The following is a 23221-nucleotide window of genomic DNA, read 5'->3' as shown; positions in this document are numbered from 1 at the left end:
TCGTAATAAACATAGTGAAAAGTGAATCTAAATAACAAACATTAAAAATAATTACTACTAAACCAGTGAACCCGTTGTGCGCGAACGTGAATTTCATGATTTATTTAAAAAAAAAACAGTCGTTATATACCTAAGTGTCAAACAACTAAACCACAATTTAGACCTTTTGTACGACTATTTCGCAAGTCTACCAGTTATATTGGATTAAATCACGCTAATTGTGTATCGGTACTTGGCAGCGTGGTGAGAGGCGCCGACACATTCCGATCTACCATCCTGGGACGTGAGTTCGAAACCCAGAGTAGACATTTATTTTTTATTTTTTACGTTGTGAAGTTTGATTTACATTTTGTCCAACAGATGGCAATCCAATAAATCAAACAAAATAAATCCAATACTAAATCAAATATATACTGTAATTTTAAAAATAAATGTGATATTAAATCCAACAACAAAATAAACTAAATATAATAGTCTAATACAAATCCTTCAAAACTGTAATACTAAAATATAATTTTTTTTACAACTCAGTTTCTGTGTCGATTGTTCAGTGTAATACATAATAACTCCCTGCAATATGGAGAGCACCACCTGCAGCAAGTGCCCGGAACCCATACTCACGAGGGAATCAATGTTCTGGTGCTCCTCCTGCAAGGAGAGTCTACATTTCGCCTGCGGTGGCGTAAGTGAAGGTCATTACCGAAAACTCTCCCAAGAAAAACGCAATAATACCAAATGCACTGGCTGCAAGACGGAAACGCGCAGTACGGCGCGTTCTACTTCCATTTCCAGGAAGGAGACCCCAGCGGCCAGCACCACTAAAGTAGGAGAAACACAGCTCGACCTAATCACACATGAATTACGTCAAATCAAGACTGAGCTACAGGGATTCAAGAATGTCCAGACGAAATTATACGAAATGTTCGATGAATTCAAGGACTTCAAGGCCTCGCTAACATTCTTTAATAGCAAAATGGAGGGATTTGAAGAAGACTTTAAAAAATCTCTGATAAAACTACAAAGCATAGACTCCGTTCAAAAAAAAAACACAGAACTCGAGGCAAAACTAACTATGCTCGAATTAAAGATCGACGATCAAGATCGGCAACAAAAATATTTTGCCGCCGAAATAAGAGGTATACCGGAGGTTGAAGGTGAGAATTTGGCAAATATTTTATTTAACATAAATCAAGAAATAAAAACAAACACTACGAAAAATGACATTGAGACCAGCTATAGGTCTCCGGGTAAGACAATCCCCCAAAAAACCAGACCCATAATTGTGCGGTTTAAGCACGTTCACGTAAGAGATGTCTTTTTAAACGATGTAAAAAGGTACAATATGAATGCTGTGACTAAGGAAGACAAACTCAACACGACCTCAATAGGACTCTCCGGACCGCGCACGCCGGTATATATATCGGAACGCCTGACTTCAACAAATAAACGCCTACTTTACCTAGCGAAGAAGACGGCTATTGATAAAAAATTTGCATTCGTATGGGTAAAAGCGGGACGAGTATATATACGCCAAACCACGGAATCGAGAGCTATACATATCACCTCTGAGAATATCTTACTTGCACTATGACTCACAAATGCAATCATACCCATACTACCTGTATCCCTTTTCAAAATGTTAATCAGAGTGTTCCTATATTTCATGATATTTCTATTCCTTTCAAAAAAATACTACAATATTGCATTGTTCAATCCCCAAATAAGCACGATGTCAGACATTTCAATTAATAATTTAATTATTAACATCGTGGTGCATTTATATTACCCACACATTATCAGGAAATTCTTATATGACAAATTTACAACTATATCATTGTGTCTCTCTGACCCCGCTACTTTACTTCCTTATTATAAGAAATTACTAGCTAACCCTCAATTCACCACTAATACCAATTGCAATTTTTATTTGTACCATTCGAAGAACATGAAATGGCTAATGTTTTCTCACAATTTATGTATTACAATAATTTATGTATATTATTTTATGTCAATAACTGAGCAACCAAACTTATGTACTCTTTGTTCACACATCAAAAACATAAATTTACCATCCCAAATTAATATTACCGTGTGGGTTTACTTACAAATAACTTACTTTAAAAATGATCCAACATTCTTTTGGGATTCCCGATGAATCTATGCTCACATGCAACAATTATGTAGTTGATAATCCTAAAGACATAAATAAATACTGTTGGGAATCGTACAGTCTAAAAATTGTACACCAGAATATACGAAGTATTACCAATATTGATGATCTCGATTTATTATATTGCTGTTGTTATGCGCGTAGTGCGACATTATGGCAACCATATTATATTATTAATTTTACCGGACGGGCAGTGGTATTGAGTTCCAACTTTATTTTTTCTGTTCTATTCTTATGTCTCTTTATCTTACAATTCCTACACGTTCATTACATTAACTTCTCATGCGCTAAAAACCTTATGTTTTATTTATTACCTCCAGATTATTTAAATCTTGTGCTGTGTTTGCTTAAATTATCCATGTTGTTATTTCATTCAACTTCTCTATGTTCAAATACTGTATATTACAATATCTTGTCTTTACCATTCAAGATGATTGCATATTACATAAATGGCTCCAAATAATAATAAAAAACGTAGACTGACTATTGGTTTTCTAAATGCACAATCGCTTGGTACAGGCTTTGATGATCTATGTATCTATATTAGAGAACACGAAATCGATGCATTAGCCTTGAACGAAACTTGGATTGATGCAAGCAGAGGTACAACTGATAGAGCAATTCCGGGTTATAACTTATATCTTTCCCCTCGTCCTAAACGTGGGGGAGGTGTTGGTTTCTATGTACGTCGTGAATTATCAAGCGTTATTGTAGTGTTTGGTGTTTGCGCTCGTTTAGCTTCGGGTTCTACCGAAGATAACCGAACGCTACTACAGGCCTTGTATGACATCGTCGGCTGGCGCGAAGTCATTCTCTCGCTAGACGGCCGTTAGGCTACTTGTTACTTGTATTGTCAGTATATTATATTACGATTAAAACAACCTCCGTATATCAGAATCTACGACTTTTAATAGAGATAATACCAGATCCCTATCCTCGATAGAATACTGGAGATTGAGGGCCCAGTATTCTATAACCTGTAAACATCAATACGTTACAGTGGCGCAGCTTAAAAAGGAGTATACGGAAACAGTTTTTCGGATTGCCGGCAAGTCGGATTATTTCACACCAGTGACTTGCAGAAAAAAAATCTCCGGGATTTTATTGTCGAGGTGACAATAAATGGAGATAAACTGGGCATAATAAGGACAATTGGAAGTAAATAACGTGGCTCTGGGTAACAAAGACCAGACGAAGAATCCAGCGAAGAATCAATAATTTCGTGGTTCTGGGTAACAAAGACCAGACGAAGAATCCAGCGAAGAATAAATAACCACGTGGTCCTGGGTAACAAAGACCAGATCGGTGGTCCTGGGTAACAAAGACCAGATCGGTGGCCCTGGGTAACAAAGACCAGACAAGTTTTACAGAAGAAGAAGATTTCGAATTCCGGGAAGCGGCTGGGCGCTGGACTGCATCGGCGCCGGTTCCTGGAGTCAGGTTGTCTTGTTTCTTGTTTGTTTCTGGAAGGTGTTATTGTTGCCGGGTGGGTTTTTTTTTTTTGTGTTGTTGTCGTTGCAATCATGGAATCGGGCGGAATTTCCAGGTTCTCCCACGTTAATGGAGATTGGAGTCTATTCCGCTTGAGGTTAGAACAGTTCCTTCTAATTCGTGATGACATTAAAACGACTAAGTTAGATGCTTCACAGAAACGCGCTTATTTGCTGAATCTTCTGGAAGCGGAGACATTAACTCTTTTGATCAACTTATGTTTCCCTGCTAAAGTTACAGACGTGGCATTTGATCAGTTAATAGAATTAATTGAGAAACATTGTTCCAGACCGCGATCGGTATTCAAGGAACGAGAAAAATTTTATCAAGCCAAGCAATCGCATGGGGAATCGGTTAGAGATTTCGCGGTCCGTCTAAGGGGTTTATCTTCTTTTTGCGAATTTGGAACGCGCTTGCCAGAAAGCTTAGCGGATGCCTTTGCAATCGGTATTTTACCAGGCCGGGCTAAGGAGAAAATTTTTCTAGAGGGAACTAAATTAACATTTAACAAGATGGAAGAGTTAGCAATAACGGTTTCAGTTTTAGACAATCTGGTTCCAGAAATTAAATCTGAATTTTCCGCAGGGAATTCGGATGTGAATGCCATTTCGAATCGTTCAAATTCGCCCGGGAGACATTCGTCGCGTTTGGGAGAAACTCAAGGTTTTTCAAGGTTATCTCGTTCAAAGAGCCCCGAACCGAGGAATAAAAAATGTACGATTTGCGGTGAATATCATGTAGAAAAATATTGTAAATTCAAGAACGCAAAATGTTTTAATTGTCACAAGGTAGGGCATTTGAAGAAATTTTGTAGGAATAACAAGGTTAATCCGATTTTTGAACAATCCCAGAATAATAGTATTTCATACATTAATCCGTTTAGGGCTAATGTGGTAATTAACGAAGTGAAATGTGCTGCTATGATTGATTCAGGGGCAAGCATGTCGGTCATGCCGGATTTTATTTTCAATCGTTATTTTAGAAATGTAACATTGTCACCAGATAAGCGTACTTTATCAGGATACGATGGCAAACCACTTAATATTGTAGGTAGTGCCTGTTTTACCGTAGAATACAATAATCTTAAAAATAATTTATTATTTACTGTTGTGGTTAATGGCACGGAATTGATAGTGGGTAGGGATTTTATGGAGATTTTTAATCTGAAGATAGTTCCTGTGATGAATAATTCGGTTTCATCAATCAAGGACAAAATTTGTTTTATTAAAAATTGTGAGCATGTAAATTTTCAAGCAGTTGTGGTAGCCACCGCAGCGGACAGCGAATTACAGCTGGTATTTAGGTATTTGCGGCAGGGCTGGCCTAAACGAGTAAATCGTGATAGCAGTATATGGAAATATTGGCTAAAAAGGAACGAACTTTCTATCGTAGGAGATTGTTTGTTTTTGCAACACAGAATAGTTATACCTTTTTCTCTCCAAAAGCAAGTGTTAGATTCATTACACAGGTCACATCTTGGTATTGTTAAAATGAAGGGAATAGCTAGAGCATATTTTTGGTGGACAGCTCTGAACAAAGACTTGGAAAAAGTCAAGCAAGCAAACGTTAACATTTCTAAAGCTCAATCTGATCAGGTTAAGTTTTACAAAGGGGTTAAAACCAGGGTTTTTAAAGTTGGACAAAAGTGTTTAACAAAAGATTATCGTCAGGATAATAAAGTAGTTTGGGCTAAGGGAGTAGTCTCTAGGAAGCTAGGTAAAAAAGTTTATATTATTAAGATAGGGAACACAGATGTGACATGGAAGAGACATGTTGATCAAATGAGGGAAGTGTCAGAGAGCCGGAAGGAAGATGGCAATAGTGCACAGCATCCCGCGTCTGAAATTTCGAGGAATGAGCCTCATGAGTTAGAGACTTCAACCTTATTGCGTGGATTCACTGGTTTTCCTCCTGATTTCAGGTTGGCGGCAGAGGAGGTGGTGTCGGAGCAGACACAGGCCCGGCAACAGAGACCATGGTCGGGGAGATTGCGGCCAAGACGCGAGACACCTACATCTTCCAGAGGAAACGGGGCAACTTGACCCAGGCACCGCGGTTATTAGTCTTAGGATTATTTGTTAGCAAATGTAATAACTTCAATTGATGATTTAATCGTGTTTGGTGCTTAATATTTTAAATTTCTAAGTTGTCTATCTTTAAGAATCATTGTTAAAACCAAATGTAATATAAAATGAATATCTATGTTGTGATTTATATATATGTGAAATATTTATGTTGGTTTGTAAGTAGCTTCAGAATTGAAGGAGGGAAGGTGTAGTGTTTGGTGTTTGCGCTCGTTTAGCTTCGGGTTCTACCGAAGATAACCGAACGCTACTACAGGCCTTGTATGACATCGTCGGCTGGCGCGAAGTCATTCTCTCGCTAGACGGCCGTTAGGCTACTTGTTACTTGTATTGTCAGTATATTATATTACGATTAAAACAACCTCCGTATATCAGAATCTACGACTTTTAATAGAGATAATACCAGATCCCTATCCTCGATAGAATACTGGAGATTGAGGGCCCAGTATTCTATAACCTGTAAACATCAATACGTTACAGTTATACTACCACACGAAAACAAGTACTTGGAACAAATGTGGCTTAAAATTAAGGCTCCGAATATCGATATATGTTTAGGCACAGCATACAGAACTAGTAAAAACCTCGTCAATGACGCAATCGATTGTATCAGTGATAACTTATCTGACCACATGTTTCAGTGTGAAACACTTTTTTTACTTGGCGATTTAAATATAAACTTATTAAACAAACAGGAACCGGATGCAAAAAAGTTAATAGATGCATTGCAAGCATTTAATATGTCGCCAACTGTAAACGAACCAACAAGAGTAACAGGTACCTCCTCGACACTTATAGATGTGGTATTCACTAATAAACCTGAAATAGTTACACGTACACAAATTTACCATTATAAAACTATAAGCGACCATGGTTTAGTTATATGCGACTTAAAATTTTCAAAACCAAAATATATACCAAAAACAATAACTTACAGAAACACTAAAGACATAGACATAGACATGAATAGGCTAAATGCCGATTTGGCTAACGGGCCATGGCAACACATAAGCGCTTTGAATGATGTTGACAGTATGGTCACACACTTCAATGCGTACGTATTGAATATCTACGATACGCATGCACCAAAACAGACAATAACCATTAAAGACAAACACAAACCTTGGATAACAGATGTCATTAAATATATGATGAAAATTCGAGATCGCGCGTATATCAGGTATTTAAAATCAAAATTAGACTCACACTACACTTATTATAAACAATTACGAAATCTAGTAACCTCTTCCATGAAAAGAGAAAAAAAAGCATTTTTTGAATATAACATCAATAATAATGTACTTGACTCAAAAAAACTCTGGAAATCTTTAGAAAATTGCCTTCATGTTAAAGACAAAGTCGGAGATATACCAACACATTTAAATGACCCAGAAGCCATAAATAATCATTTTATTAATCACAGTCAAAATCTAGAACATAGTCCAATTTTAGTCAACCATTATAATACACAAAATCACTCTATAGCAAAATCATTTTCACTTCAAATAGTTGATGAAACTACAATATCAAAACACATTCATACTATCAAATCAAACGCTATCGGTTGCGATAAAATAAGTATCTCAATGATTAAACTCATACTTCCGTATGCACTCAGCACTATAACAACCATTATTAACCAATCATTACGGACAGGTATAGTTCCAGCACTGTGGAAAAATGGTTTAGTCACACCAATTCCGAAAAAGAAACCAATTTCAAGTATTAGTGATCTCAGACCGATTAGCATATTACCAGCATTATCCAAGGTACTCGAAAAAGTTGTGTTTGAGCAAACAGTAGTCTACGCTGAAACATGCGGGATTATACCTCGTCATCAATCGGGGTTTCGTAAAGGCCACAGCACTACAACAGCTCTGCAATGTATTACAGATGATATTCTTGCCTCCACTGATGCAGGCAAAGCCTCGATACTAGTTCTGCTGGACTTCTCTAAGGCATTTGACTTACTGAGCATTCCATTACTTATTGCAAAGTTGCGTTACTTTGGTTTTGACGATGAAGCAATAAAATGGTTTCAAAATTACTTCAAAGATAGAACTCAGCGCACAGTTTGCAAGGATAGTAATGGGACTCTAAAATATTCATCTGACATTATAATAACAAGAGGGGTACCCCAGGGATCGATACTAGGGCCATTGCTTTTTGCTATATATACCGCTGACATGATGCAATCTATTGAACACTGTGGTTCGCACATGTATGCTGATGACACACAACTATATTTATCGTTTGACGTAAGTAAAACTCATGTGGCAGTGGATATGGTAAATGGTGACCTACGTAGAGTTTGCAGTTGGGCAAAGGAGCACGCGTTACTTCTCAATCCTCAAAAAACTGTTGCTTTATTAATGGGAACTAAGCAAAAAATATCATGCGTAAAAAATGGAGGACATGTTGTAAAAATACATGAAACCACCGTTCCCTTTGTTGATGCTGCGCGCAACCTTGGAATAATGGTGGACGGTAGATTGAGGTATGATGAACATGTTAAAAACAGGTCACAGTGGTGCTACTCGAGGCTTCGTCTATTGTACAATATAAGAGATAACATATCAGTAAAACTACGCAAGATTATTACTGAAAGTCTTGTTCTCTCAATATTGGACTATGGAGACTCAGTTTACGGTCCATCTTTATTGAAAAAAACCCAAAAACAAGTACAACGAGTCCAAAATGCATGTGTCCGATATTGCTATAATGTCCCGAGACGCGAGCATATCTCGCCTTACCTCTATCGGCATCGAATACTGAATATGTCGAACAGAAGGAAGTTACATCAAATGTGTCAACTGTTCAACTTGATGAATTCAAAGGTTCCTTCCTATCTGTTTGACAGACTGCAGTGGTCCCGTGACTCACATGCACATAGTACACGCCAAAGAGACCATTTACTTGTTCTCCCCAAACATAAAACTGCTGTTTTTGAGGGTAGTTTTAGCTACTCATCGTCAAAACTTTGGAATAAAATACCACTGCCTATTCGAACAACAACATAGTTGCAGTGCTTTAAGAAGCTCTGCAGCGAATGGTTGCTGACAGCACAGTCAACCGCACAACATCATAATTGATCGAATTTAAAATGAAAGGGACACCTACTTGTGATTATTATTTTATTTTTATTTTATCTATGTATTTTATGTAAATTTAATCCTGAATTTATATTTTATTTTATTTTAAAGAAATTTGTATTTATCGATTTATAACACATTATATTAAAGGCACTGCTGAAAACCAGCTACATTCCCGGAGAAATCCGGAATGTACAGCTGAGCAGTTGCCCTTTTGGCAATATAATCATCTAAATGTATGTGTACAAACTATATGCAAACATGTAAAAAATTATTGTCAAATAAACGTTTTTATTTTTTTTTCTTTTAAACTTCCGATTTAGTTGTCCGGGTTAAATCTTCCCCAAAGGAAAAACTTAACCCTTCCACTCACTTTTCCACAAATGATCATCTAGTCAATCAACATTATGTAAGTGCATTATATAAGCAAAATAAATACAAAACAATACAAGAACAACAACACGTCAACTCATCAGAGATCAAATGGGAAAAAAAAATTCACCGTCTCCAGATATTTTCATATCAGAGGGTTCGGCTCGGTAGTACTTCTAACAGGGCCTATAAATCCTACTGATCCCTCAACATAAATATTTAAAAAATCTTTCGTTATCCTACATGTATTCAAAATGACCGACTTTTGCATCTTTATATATAAATTTTTTGATAGATCTAATACACCTAAATTTTTAATGAGAGAGCTAGGTATAATGCCAGTAGCCGAAATAACGAATGGTAATATTTTTATAGTCTGAGAATGCCAAATTCTTTTTATTTCGTTTCCTAAATCTGTGTATTTTCTAATTTTTTCATTAACAGATTTTTGAATGTTACAGGAATTTGGAATAGCGACATCAATGATATAAGTTATTTTTTTAATTTTGTCATGTAAAACTATATCGGGTCTATTATGACTAATCGCTCGGTCTGTTAGTATAGTTTTATCATAATATATTTTATAAAATTCGTTTTCTAAAAATGAATTTGGTTCGTATTCATAGTATGGTACTATATTACGGCAGTCAATCAAGTTATGTTTAATTACCAAATTTTGGTGTTTATTTTTAAAACTTGACTGTGCCTAAATGTATACTCGGACGGTGCTAATATAGAACATCCAGATATAATATGTTCTATAGTTTCCGGAAAAGCCAAACATTTTCTACACAAATCATCAATTTGATTTGTATCTTTGATTATATGCTTTCTATAATTTTTAGTATTAATGACTCTATCCTGAATGGCAAGCATAAATCCTTCTATTTCTGCGCTCAACTCTCCAATACTCAACCATTTGTTTGACGAAATTTTGTCAACATACGTTTGGTTGAGATAATTGAAGTGTTTTGCGTGTAAAATTTTATTTGACCAGGAATCTAATAATTCCTGGTTGGGATTTATAAAAATGTTGGCATTCTCATCGTATAAATTTAAAGGTGTAATATTTCTATCTGCCTTGCAAATTATTTTGTGCATTTCTGAGCTATGAGCTTTCCTATGGAAAAAAGTTCTTAGCATTTCTACCTGATTATGTTTCAAAGAAGTTATTTTGACTATACCTCTACCTCCTAAATTTCTAGGTAAATTAACTCGTTCTATAGCTGAATTTGGATGATGGCAATTAAACTTTGTTAGCGTAGTTCTAATTAATCTTTCTAAGTTATCTAAATCTGTATCAGACCATTTAATTATGCCAAATGAGTACGTTAATAGAGGTATTGCCCAAGTATTTATTGCTTTTACTAAATTTTTAGCAGATAGATTGCATTTTAAAATTTTCCTGATCCTATTGTGAAATTTAATCCTAATATCATTTTTAATACTACTATGGTCTAATCTATTTGATTGTGGGTATCCTAAATACTTATAAACCTCATCCCTTTTCATAATAGTAATTTTGAAATTTCTAAATATACTCTCGTCCCCATCTACAATTTTGCCTTTCTCTATATGGATCGTTCTACATTTATCTAAACCAAAAGTCATTTTGATATCATCTGAAAAGTTTTTAACTACCTCGATCATTTTCTCTAAATTTTGTTCAGAATTCGAAAATAATTTTATGTCATCCATATATAATAAATGCGAAATTGTACTACTCTCCCTTGTATTACCCTTAACTTTTATTCCAAAATTGCTTTTAATTAACATTTTAGATAGAGGATTCAATGCTAAACAAAACTAAAGAGGACTCAATGAGTCTCCTTGAAAAATTCCTCTTTTAATTGAAATGCCCGGTATTACTATTTTCTTACCTTTTAAATTGATAAGTAAATTCGTATTCCAAAAGGACATAATATTTTCCAAAAAGCTAATAATAATGGGGTTAATTTTATATATATTTAATACTTTGATCAGCCACGAGTGCGGGACACTATCGAAAGCCTTTTGGTAGTCTATATAGCAAGTATGTAAATTACGTTTTCGAGTTTGAATCTGTTTTAGAATTACAGAATCAATAACTAATTGTTCTTTACATCCCATATGTTTTCTGCGACAACCTTTTTGTTGTTCAGATAAAATATTTTTTTCATCTAAATGAGTATATATTAAATCTGTTAAACAAGAGGTCAAAATTTTGTATATTGTCGGTAAACATGTAATGGGTCTGTACTGAGAGGGATTATTAATATTTTCGCTTTTGGGTAACATATAAGTAATGCCCTTAGTTAGAAAATTTGGAAAATTTTGTGGTTGACTGACAAATTTTGAAAGATTTTTTGCCAAAAGAGGATGTAAAGTAGTCAGACGTTTGTACCAAAAATTATGTATCCAATCGCAACCCGTGGCTTTCCAATTATGAGTATTTTTAATAATTTTGGTTAACAATTCAACCGATATATTAGAAAAACTCATTTGTTCAATGCCTGAAAAATTGAGTTCTTCATTTTCTATCCAGGGAGTTGACTCGTTATGTTTTATATCTTTACTCCAAATTTTAGTCCAAAAATCGCGCATATCTGATTCAGATGGCAATGGAATATTAATTCGAAATAATATTTTGTTTATCGTCAAGTTTGGAATAAAATATTTTTTCATTTTTCTGGAATAATCTATTATTATTTTTTTTATTATACGTATAATTATATCTTTTTAATCTACTAGCTTTTACCCCTAATTTTTGTTTTAATAAATCCAATAAATCATTGATTATATTTTCATTATTATGACTATCAATGTTATAACCAAATTTTCTACCAATTTCATCTACATGTTTCAAAATTTTCCTACTTCTATTTCCATTTTTATATTCTATTACTCTAGCTATGTTACTTCTTAAAAATACTACATCATTTTCTAATCTGATCTGCCATTCTGGTTTACTATAACTATATGATCTATCGTCAGAGGATGATAATTTAATTCCTAACTTATTACAAACAGTAATCGCACTAGCGTATACTATTGTATGAAGATCTAAAAAACTAATTTCGTCAAATATGATTTTTGGTAAAATTATGTTATTTAATTCAAAAATTAATTTAGATAATTTCTTTGACGTATGCAATTTCGGTAATTTTGGTCTAACTGTTGGCTCTACATCTATATATCTGTTTATATTATTATGAAGTAAGTTAGCTAATTCTACTAAATTTTCATCAACAAAGTTTAAATTTGCAATGTTGATTTCCCTAAGATTATAAATAACGTCTAAGTTATTTGAATCTACTGTAATATCATTGGACATTTCGACTAGAATATTATCCAAACTATCTACATTCAATGCATCTGATATGACATTACTTGTGTTAATTTGTTCTAAATTATTTCCTCTTTGCAATCTATCTGCTACTTCTCTTTTAATCTGTTCTAATGTGACTACAGAAATTAAATTATTTTTGAAAATAGCTCGCTTTTGGTCTGCTAATCTTTGTTCGCTTACTTGGGCAATCGGATAATTTTGTGAGAAAAGTAAATGTAATTTTTTCCTGTATAACAACATATCTGTTTCTACTTTGGTTACATAAAAATATGAACGAACAATGAACATATTGACATCGTTCGTCCATTTCATACGCTGTCTAGGAATACCTGCTTTTGTTTTTTGGGGTCTTAGACTATCCATGTTCATCTGTACAGATGACATTATAATCCCCTGTTCATCTACGTTGGTTGCAAATGACATTGTCATTTTGCAAAACAACTTGGAGATGATTGTATCTTTACTACTACATTCCAGTAACCAAATCAATAAATAATTTTCAATGTGACTAAATTAAATATTCTAATCAAACTACCTTTCGACATAACAAATCTATAATTTCCAATTCAACTACCTTTCAACATTACGAATCTATGATATATTATATTCCAGAAAAACGTTATCAACATAAAAATATACCATTAAAATATATTTTTATTTTTTTCAAATGAATGTCAAATATTGTTGTTTACCTTGGTTACTGGGGTCCTCAAAATTTTTTTATTTTTAAATCCTATTTATTTACCTAAATATCCTATGGCTTACTGGCAGTTTATTTAATGCGTTATCTGATATACTCTTCTTTAAATATTTATATTTTTTGGGATCAAAGCTAATTCTTTTCTATCTGATATTACTAAAAATAATCAGAGAGCAAATGCAAAGTATATGCCTAAACTAGCGTTGCTAAGCGATGAATTATTATTATTATTATTAGTCGTTTAATTTTACGAATTAACGGTACGTTACATTATTATTATTGAATTAACACTCAACATGTTTAGAAACTCCTGACCACTGAACAAATGTATGATATCATATACTATACAACACATACCTATATCTTCGCTATCAGTGGACAAAACAACACTAATCACACATAAAAAAAATTTTACTCTGCCAAGGTGACTGATAATGTAGATATTTATATAATATAAATATATTTGTTTTTATATTATTGTTTTTTATTGATATATTAGAAGATTTTTTTTATAAAATATGATTTTGTAATGTGATCCTCACTGGATGCTTTACCCCTACTAAGGCCCCCTTATATTGTTTGTAAATGTAGGTCAGTCGTTGAGTAATAGAAAATTAAGCCGTAGGCACTTAAAGTTTGCGCAGTTGAGATAAAATGAGATAAAAGTTAAATCCGTATGCGATGAATATATTATAATTTATTCCTATCATTAGTACTATCCTCCATAGTTTTTCCAGTTTTCAGTTCAAAGATAGTTCAGTGAAAACGGTATTTCTGGTCACCAAACTGATAGCGATAATTTAGTTAGTCGGTTCCCCGCATATAATTTGGCTATAAAATATTATAAACAATCTAAAATCACGGAATTTAATATTAAATTAGCGTAACGTAAGTTACACTCTACGCGTTCATAGATGGTGTAAATTTAATTATTTTACGAGAGTACACTTTTTAAATGTTAAGACGACTTATTTGTTTGCGTACATGCAATATGAATATGAATAAATAGTTTTGTCCGTATAAAAACTCAATTCTTTCAAGAAAGGCATACAAATAGAATATTGGATTGAATCGCCGATAAAATTCGGGTGACATCGGTAGCCGCCACACCCCCCTTCATTTTACACTGACTTTGTAAGAAATATAGCCACTATCTTGGCTTATAATGGATTCCAGCTTATGAGTACTGGACGTCAGATGCTGAAGATTACTCTTAATATATTAATTTGCTGTGTAATAATATATGGAAATTTGTATGTCATTTAAATGATTCGAATTTTAAAATAATCTCAAGCGTGATGTGTTAGGATTAGGGAATGCAATCCCGGTATACCGAGATCCCGCAGACATTTTGCGGGACTAATCTCGGTCGAAAATTTTGCGGGATCCCGCTGGACTGGCGGGATTACAGAGAAGCTTCTACAACTGCATCGACGTCCAGTTCTTCCACATCGGCTCATTGTGAACCTCAACCATCAACTTTGTCAAAGAAGCATAAAATCATTATGATTTAAGATTTTCACGGCCAAAAGTATTTTTGTTATTTGTTTTTGGGGTATTATGCCGTGTTGCGCTAACTCCTTCTTTAGCCAACGTTTCGGACAGCATTGCAGTGTCCATCATCAGGGCAGATGTGTTATTTTGACACATCTGCCCTGATGATGGACACTGCAATGCTGTCCGAAACGTTGGCTAAAGAAGGAGTTAGCGCAACACGGCATAATACCCCAAAAACAAATAAAAAAAAATAAAAAAACATAAAATCATTGTCCATTTTTCAAGCGAAAACAATACCGTCGAAAAGAGGGTATCACGAATGGTGTCTAAAGATGGTTTACCATTCCGAGTTTTCTGTACCTCGTCGGATTTGCGAGATCTTTTTAAAGCCGGGGGTTTTAACTTACCAACATCGTCTAATTCAATCAAATTAATGGTTCTGAATTACGGCAAGTCACTAAAAATGATGGTTATTCAAGATCTTTTAAAGCTGAAAGAGAACAACTACAGATTTACCCTCACTTACTCTGAATTACTTCGAGTCCGGTGGATTGAAAAGCACATACCTTCAATTCACTTACAATGCGCTAATGACTATTGTGCTAACCAGCGTGGAAGCTGAACGAGCTTTATCAGCCGCTGGCTACCTTGTGTCCAATATCAGAAGCTGTTTATCAGATGACACAATTAATACTTTAACTTTTTTACGAAGCTATTTCCAAAATAATGTTTAGTGTTTTCAAGAATATTGTTTATCGTGTGAACATTATTATTTAAATTTAAGTTTCAGTTTCAGTGCCGGCAATCCGGGCGTTTATTTTATTTTCATCTGTGTAAATAGATTTCTTTTACCCACCTCACTAGACAAAGTCTGTTCCGAGGCGGGTATGTTATGTAAATTTATGTCTTATCTTATTCTTTGCCAATTTATGACTTAAACTTTACCTATGTCTAACTAAAGGTATACCTATTAATAAATCATTTAAAATGTCCCAAAGAACTTGTTTAAATAATAGTAGTAATAATAAGAGGTATAATAATATAATAATAAAGTCTAAAAACAAGGTTGGTAGATCGAGGTATTAGGTTTATTATACGATTGATTATATATCTAAGTCCACTCTGCTGGATCCCGCAAATACCTGGATCCAGCGGGACTAAGATTGATCAGCCCCGCAAATACCTGGATTGACATTTTCTTGCGGGATTGCATTCCCTAGTTAGGATTATTAGGTATTAGGTATTATCAGCGCCTTGCAGAGCGGACTGCTCCAATTGTGCCCACATAGAACCGGCCCTGGATAAGAAGTCTAGAATTAATAGTTTTAACAAAGTTATACTCCATATCAAGAATCTTGAAATTTGTTAGATCATGTAAATTGGAAATTGATAGTGAATTCCTATTTAAAGGACTAAGTACCTTTTACATACTTATATTAAAATTGTCATTTAAAATCAGATGTGGCAAGAAATGACAACATGGTGTGAGACAGAAACCTAAATACGAGTACATGACAAAAAATAATTTTATTTTAAAACCCAAAGTTAGGCATTTTTAAATTTATTATTTGTTAAAGAAATAAGGTAAGTACATTTAAAATGGTGACCGGATAACTCCTCAAAATGATAATTCGACACAACTATAAAAAGTGCCATAATGTTTTAAAAATTGATGACATAAAAACTAGGTTAAATATGTTATATATGTAACTATTTAACATAGTTTTTGTTTCATTACGCATAACTTTATAGCACTTTTTGAAGGTGTCTTAAATTTCATTTTGAAGAGTTATCATGGAACCGTTTATATGGATTCGAAAAAATTCTGACTGAAAATATTATTATTTTAACTACTACGCAAATTAGTTTTCTTATTTGTTAGTATGTAAAAAATATTTAAAAAACCAATTACTAATTGTTTGATATTTTTATTCAGGCGGGTGCTGCCCACAGTGCAGCCCGGCTACCTGCGGCCGCTGGTGCCTGAGACAGCTCCCGAGCAGCCCGAGACTTGGCAGGATGTCATGGCAGACCTGGAGCGCGTCATCATGCCCGGCTACACCCACTGGCAATCACCTCAATTCCATGCCTACTTCCCCACGGCCAGTAGCTACCCTTCCATCGTCGCTGATATGCTCAGTGGAGCCATCGCTTGCACCGGAATCACCTGGGTAATTACAACATGCTTGTGTTTTTCATGTTTTAACTATGCTTCACCAATGTCCACCGACCCAATTGACTAAAACCAGTGAAATAGAACCCTCGACAAATACATTTTATACATATCAAACCCGCGAGCCTTTATCAGTGGTAGTCGTATTGGGAAGTGCAATTACTTCTCCAGATGTTCATACTGAAATTTTGTTTTTTTTTTTAAATTTTATATAATAGAAACAAACAGTACATGATTTACAGAGATGAAACAATATACAGGAATAAGATACTTTGTTGGGTACCTATGATATGTTTCCTTATAATGTCTGCTAAGCGGTATATTGATTTCTTAATTACCAGGTGACGTGTGTAGTATATAGGTGTGCGTGTGTGTAATGTATGTGTTAGTGTTTGTGTGTGACTTTTAGAAACGTTGATATCTAGACAGTTAACTTTGCGATTCTTGAAAAGCCTATCTAGGTCACTTTGTAACGCTTTGCAGCCAGAAAGAGAACGAATAACTTTGAATATTTTCATGTCATCGGCATAAAGTTCATATTTTGAATTTTGAAAACATGATCCAATGTCATTTATATACATTTTGAACATTGGCGGATCTAGGTGGGACCCTTGGAGGACACCAGATTTTACCTTGATAGATTTTGAGAAGACACTGTTGATTAAAATTACCTGATTACGGTTACTAATGTAAGATTTAATCCATCTAAACAGGTCACCGTATATACCAAGTAGGACGAGCTTTGTCAAAAGAATTGAGTGTATTTCGCGATCGAAATCCTTAGAGAAGTCTGTATACATAGTATCAACTAGCCCTTTGTCGTCCATCTTGCTATGCAAGAAGTTAATGAAAATGGCCAGGTTGGAAGTCGTAGACAGACCTCTCATGAATCCGTGCTGATTCTGTGTAATGATTGTGGAAGTATAATTGATCAAAGACAATTTTTTCTGGAACTTTGCTTAAAATAGGAAGTTGGGAAATTGAACGGTAGTTTTTAAGTAACTTTATTACGGTATCAAGCCAAAACTGAGTTAAAATAAACATGACCCCATCGAACATAATAATCACGAGTTCCTCAGGGCTCTCAATTAGGACCATTATAATTTAGTTTTCTATTTTTATGGATGATTTAATACTTGTGTTCGGAGACGTATAGAATATTATAATTCGCAGACAATCTAATATTATTTTTTTTTTTTAAATCATTAATGGCTAAATAATACAGAGTAAAATAGTTAATATCAGTGGTTGGCAGAAATCCCAGGGATCACGGATATTTATTTATTTTATTTATATGAATAATTTAAATGCATATTTACAGAATAAAAAATTCCAATAACAAAGAAACATTATACAAATACACAATCATAATTGCCTAATTAGCGATTTAAATTTATTAATGCTCAGGTGGAAAATGTCGATGTCAGAGGCTAGTGTGTTTAGAAGGACTATCATTCTTCCGAGAGGCATTGCTAATGGTAAGTTAGTCCTACATCTCGGAATAATTAATGGTTTGTGCCTACGCGCTCTTGCGAAGTTATCAGGAACGTAAAATAAAATTTTATTCAAAATTTCTGGATAGTTGATGTGACCGTTCAACAAGTTATAGGCCATCATCAGCAACGCAGCTTTCCACCTGTTGACAAGACTATCGATACCCAGCATTCCGGAAAGGATGGCTGATGGGTACAACCAGGGATAGTACCCGAAGTCTCTAAGATAAAGATAAAGTAGAAACTTCTTTTGTACTTTCTCCACCATTGTAGTGTACGTAGCATCCCCGGGTCCCCATATTATTGAGCCACTTTCCAAAATACTACGTACTAAGCTAAAATATAGCAAGCAAACCACGGCAGAGCTGCAGAAATGCCTGGAGTTACATAGCACAAATCCAAGCATTCTCAAATCTCTGCTGCATATCGTTTCAATATGAACGTGAAATGTTAAGTGTGGGTCAAAGGTTATTCCCAGATCTTTCGATTCAGAAATATGTTTAAGAGAACATTGGGGCATCCTATAGTTGAAATAAATCACAATGTTTGCTCTAGTATAGCACATTATGGCGCATTTCTTAAAGTTAAAACCTAATTTGTTCATTTGACTCCATACCACGATAGTATTTATGTCTCTCTGGAGCTGTGCGCAGTTTTCTAAGGTCCGGATTCTTAAAAATAGCTTCAAGTCATCTGCAAATAACAAAAATTTCGCATATTTTATGTCATGATGAATGTCATTAATAAAAAGGAAAAAAGTAAAGGACCGAGATTAGACACTTGATGAACCCCAAAGTTTGTGGGAAAGTACGTCGAGTTAGAAAAACCATACGTTACGTATTGCTGTCTATTTCATGTCTATCAAAAACATTTGCGAAGTCGTTGTATGATACGTCTACATGGTTGTTACCGTCAAGAGCTTGAGATACATCTGATTTGACACAGTCGATCTGAAGATCTAAAACCATGTTGTTCGTCTATTAAATAAGGTTCTACTTGGGCGTAGATATATTTATGAATTATTAGTTCGAACAATTTAGCCGGAGAGCAGAGGATCGCTACTGGTCTGTAGTTAGAGACCAAATATTTATCCCCATCCTTGTACAGTGGTGTAACTTTAGAGATCTTCCACAAATTAGGAAATGTTCCCGTGCTAAGAGAAAAATTAAAATGTAAAGTAAGGGTATTAATAAAGGCTCTATACAACCCTTTAATAAAAATGACGGAATAAAATCAGGTTCAGATGATGTTTTCGCTTTGAGTTTTTTAACTGTAGCTAACATATCAGATTTTGTGATGTTAGGAATATCAACATTCTGCGCTGCTGATGATGTATAATTCCTCGGTATAAATGAATTCAAATCCGTAACTTGCTGACTGTAAACCGACTTAAAATAGTCCGCGAATGCTTTGGGAATATCAATTCCCGAGTGTGATTGTCCATTCCAAGTGACATGGTCGACAAACCCACCATCACTTCTTTTGGATGAGACATATTTCCAGAACGACCTGGGATCAGATTTGATGTTTTTTTCAATGATGTTAATGTAATTTTTATATTTTTTTAATTTTTTAAAGATTTTTTTATTTAGTAAAAGATTATACATTTATATACATTATTTAAGAAATGTTTTGACTGCCCAACTAGGAGGATTCCCGTTTTAAGACAGTCAAATTAGGATGAGTATTATTAACATTTTGATAAGTTGTTTGATAAGTATAGTATTAAAATAATAATGAAATAATAGGTATATGTACTTTTAACTGGTGCTTTAGCCTTCTAACATATTTTTTATAAATATGAATAACAAAGAGAAGAAAAAGAATAAAATAAAATATCCAATTAAACATAAGATTAACTGCTGCTTGGGTAGCATTCTAATTTAAAAGTACTAGGTAGGTACATATATACACATAATGATAAAGATTAAATTTTTTTATTTTTATTTTTTTAAAAAGAAAGACAAACATTCCCAGGTTACGAATAACCCAACAATGTTTGAAAATCTCCTACTACCACCACAGAAAGCCGAAAATGTTGCTTGTGTTGTGATGGAGGACTTAGCCAGCCGAGGAATCGAACACGCGACGCTCGGGTGAGACCCAAGCGCTATGCCCACTCAACCACTGACCGGTCGATTAGAACATAAAGATCGATTAGAACATAAAGGTATCTTTTACATGGTTTTTTTGTTGGAGTTTTTGTTGTTGTTTTTGGTTTGTGTTTGATTTAATTTTTTGTGTAGTAAAAATTCACTCTCCTTTCTACCTAATTGATGAAACCAATTAGTGATCAATTTATGAAGAATAGCTGTGTTTTCCTTTTTCCAAGCATCAGGCATGAAGTTGTATAGTTTTGGACCTAAGAATGAGAAGTGTCTTTGAGCGAGAGATGTTTTAGTTGTGAGTGGTACAATTGGATTTCATTGGTTAATAGATGGGTAGAGGTGGCGTTGTTGATGGGTGTTTAAAATTATTTTTTCTCATGTATAGTTGTCTAACATCCATAACTCGGAACTCTTCAAATAGTGCATCGCTATGATATCTTAATTGTTTTTTGAGGATTAACCTTAGTAGTGATTTTTGAGCTTTTGCTAATTTGTCCAAAACAGTTTTTGCACACCCACCCCAACCTAAGGATGCATAGTCTAGAAGTGACCCACACATAGCATCATAGATAAGTTTCAATTCTTTTTTACGTAAGATATTTCTGATTGTCATTAACATGTACGTAAGCTTTCTAACCTTTGTGGCAACTAGATCTATGTGTCCGTCCCATCTAAGATATTTGTCTAATATAACACCAAGGTATTTTATACTGTCTACGCATTCCAATTTATAGCAATTACAGGTAGTGGAGTCAATGCATTTATGTATAAAAATATTATACGCTTCCTCGGGTTGGCCCGCTTCTGTCGCACTAAATCGTATAAATTTAGTTTTTTCCGAATTGAGTGTCAACAGATTATAGTCTAACCAAAGTTTTAGTTGTTTTATTCCACATTCTGCTTTGCAGTGTACATCGTTCCATGTTTTCCCTTCAAATATTAAGACAGTATCATCTGCAAATGTTATAATATGATTGGAAAAATTGCTGTTACACTGATCATTGATATAAATACTGAACAAAATAGGTCCTAAGGTACTCCCTTGGGGTACACCAAATTCTACAAGGGCCGGATCGCTAACAGTATCATTAATTTTAACTTTTTGGTATCTGTTAGTTAAGTAATTATCCATCCATTTGTATAGCAGTCCCTGAATACCTTTAGCCTTAAGTTTTTTTAGAAGTATTTTATGCGAGATGGTATCTAAAAGCTTTGGCAAGATCTAAAAAGAAAGCGATGGATTTATTACCAGTCAATATTATTGGAAATAATATCCGCCAGCTTAGCAATAGCATTTTCTGTTCCTAGACCTGGTCGAAAGCCGAACTGGTTATTAGATAAGATTTTATTTCTTTCAAGATAGAGGGTGAGACGATTTTCTCGATAATTTTTGAGAATGAGTTGAGTAGAGATATTGGCCGATAATTAGGTATATCCGATTTGTTTCCATTTTTATGAATCAATATAACAACTGATTGTTTTAAGTGGTTTGGGAATGTGCCTGTCTTGAAACTAAGATTACAAATGTATGCAATGGGACTCGCTATAAGTGGTTTAAATACTTTCAGCAGATTTGAGGAAATTTTGTCTGGCCCACAGGCATTCGATGAATTCAGCGCATCTATCATTTTCATGACTTCATTAATCGTTGTTTGAATCTCTTCTGTTTTAAGATTAAGATCAGTTGTAGGTATGTTGGCTAGTTCAGATTCAGTTTTCTTACATTTTTCAAGGATTTTATTTGCGAGAGAGGCTCCTACTGAAGTGAAATAGTGATTAGCAAAATTAGCCATCAATTTGGGGTTAGTAGTACTTGTGTTTTTAATATCCAATGATTGTATGAAAGACGATTTGTTGTGTTTTGTTTTGGTAATATTACGAAATATTTCCCAGAAACGTTTTGGAGTTATGGTGTTTTCGTATATATGTTTTTTATAGAAATTTTCTTTGGTGGAAATAATTAGTTTTTTATATAAGTTTCTATATTTCTTATATTGTTCTTGAACTAGAATATTATCTGGTTGTCTTTTAGCATTTTTATGTATTTGATTACGTCTGTGAATGGATTGTATGGGCCAATTTGTATGGGCCAATTGCATACTGCGTTTAACTTTAGCTCTAAGACAACAAAACATTTCACGTTCTCTTACTAGTCCAGTTTTCTTCCATTTACTAAAATGTCTGAACTTTAGCTTTATATTGCCAATAATTTCATTGGAAAACCATTGAGAATATTTTTTTCATTCTTCGGAATGGGTTTCCTTTTGAAGCACATATCGAAGTTATTATAAATAGTAGAATAGAAATAGTCAATGGCTAAATTAACGTTATGAAAAATTCATCAAAAGTTGCCAATCGCGCGATTGTAAAGGTGCCTGTAAACGATCAAATTTGTTTGTCAAATTTAACGTTTGCTCGTCACGTGTTTGATGAGCAAGGCCTGGGAAGGCCGCAAACGTTCAAATGAAGTTTGTCAAATATTAGTTCATTTATTTACAGCTTTCGCCGGGAATTGTCTTTTGACGTTTATTGTATCCGGTCTGAAGTGGGGTGAATAGCGAAATATTTTGTGTTGTTAAAAATGACGGATGCGGCCAAAGCATTTCTTGCGTTGACATCAGCTCTGTGTCTTAAAAAGAAAAAAAAGAAGGTGTTGGTCTAGAGAATGGCTAAAATTAAGAGCTAAATATACCAATATATATTTTTTTCACGT

The 23221-nt window shown here is 34.3% G+C and overlaps 1 protein-coding gene across 3 annotated transcripts in view; it reads left to right on the top strand.

Annotated features, from left to right (window-relative positions):
- Positions 1-23221, top strand: part of LOC149424314 (aromatic-L-amino-acid decarboxylase-like) — a 30498-nt gene that overhangs the window by 2937 nt on the left and 4340 nt on the right. For all 3 annotated transcript variants that reach the window (XM_089651440.1, XM_089651437.1, XM_089651439.1), the window contains one exon: positions 16671-16905. In XM_089651440.1, coding sequence (XP_089507566.1) covers positions 16759-16905 — 147 coding nt within the window. In that variant the 5' untranslated portion in view covers positions 16671-16758. The remainder of the gene's footprint in view (positions 1-16670; positions 16906-23221) is intronic.

The sequence above is a fragment of the Hesperophylax consimilis genome, chromosome 4, assembly GCF_061612785.1.
Source record: "Hesperophylax consimilis isolate HC1 chromosome 4, BYU_Hcon_1.0, whole genome shotgun sequence".
Lineage (NCBI taxonomy): Eukaryota > Metazoa > Arthropoda > Insecta > Trichoptera > Limnephilidae > Hesperophylax > Hesperophylax consimilis.
The sequence above is the reverse complement of the archived record's forward strand: the minus strand, read 5'-3'. Positions and strand labels throughout refer to the sequence as shown.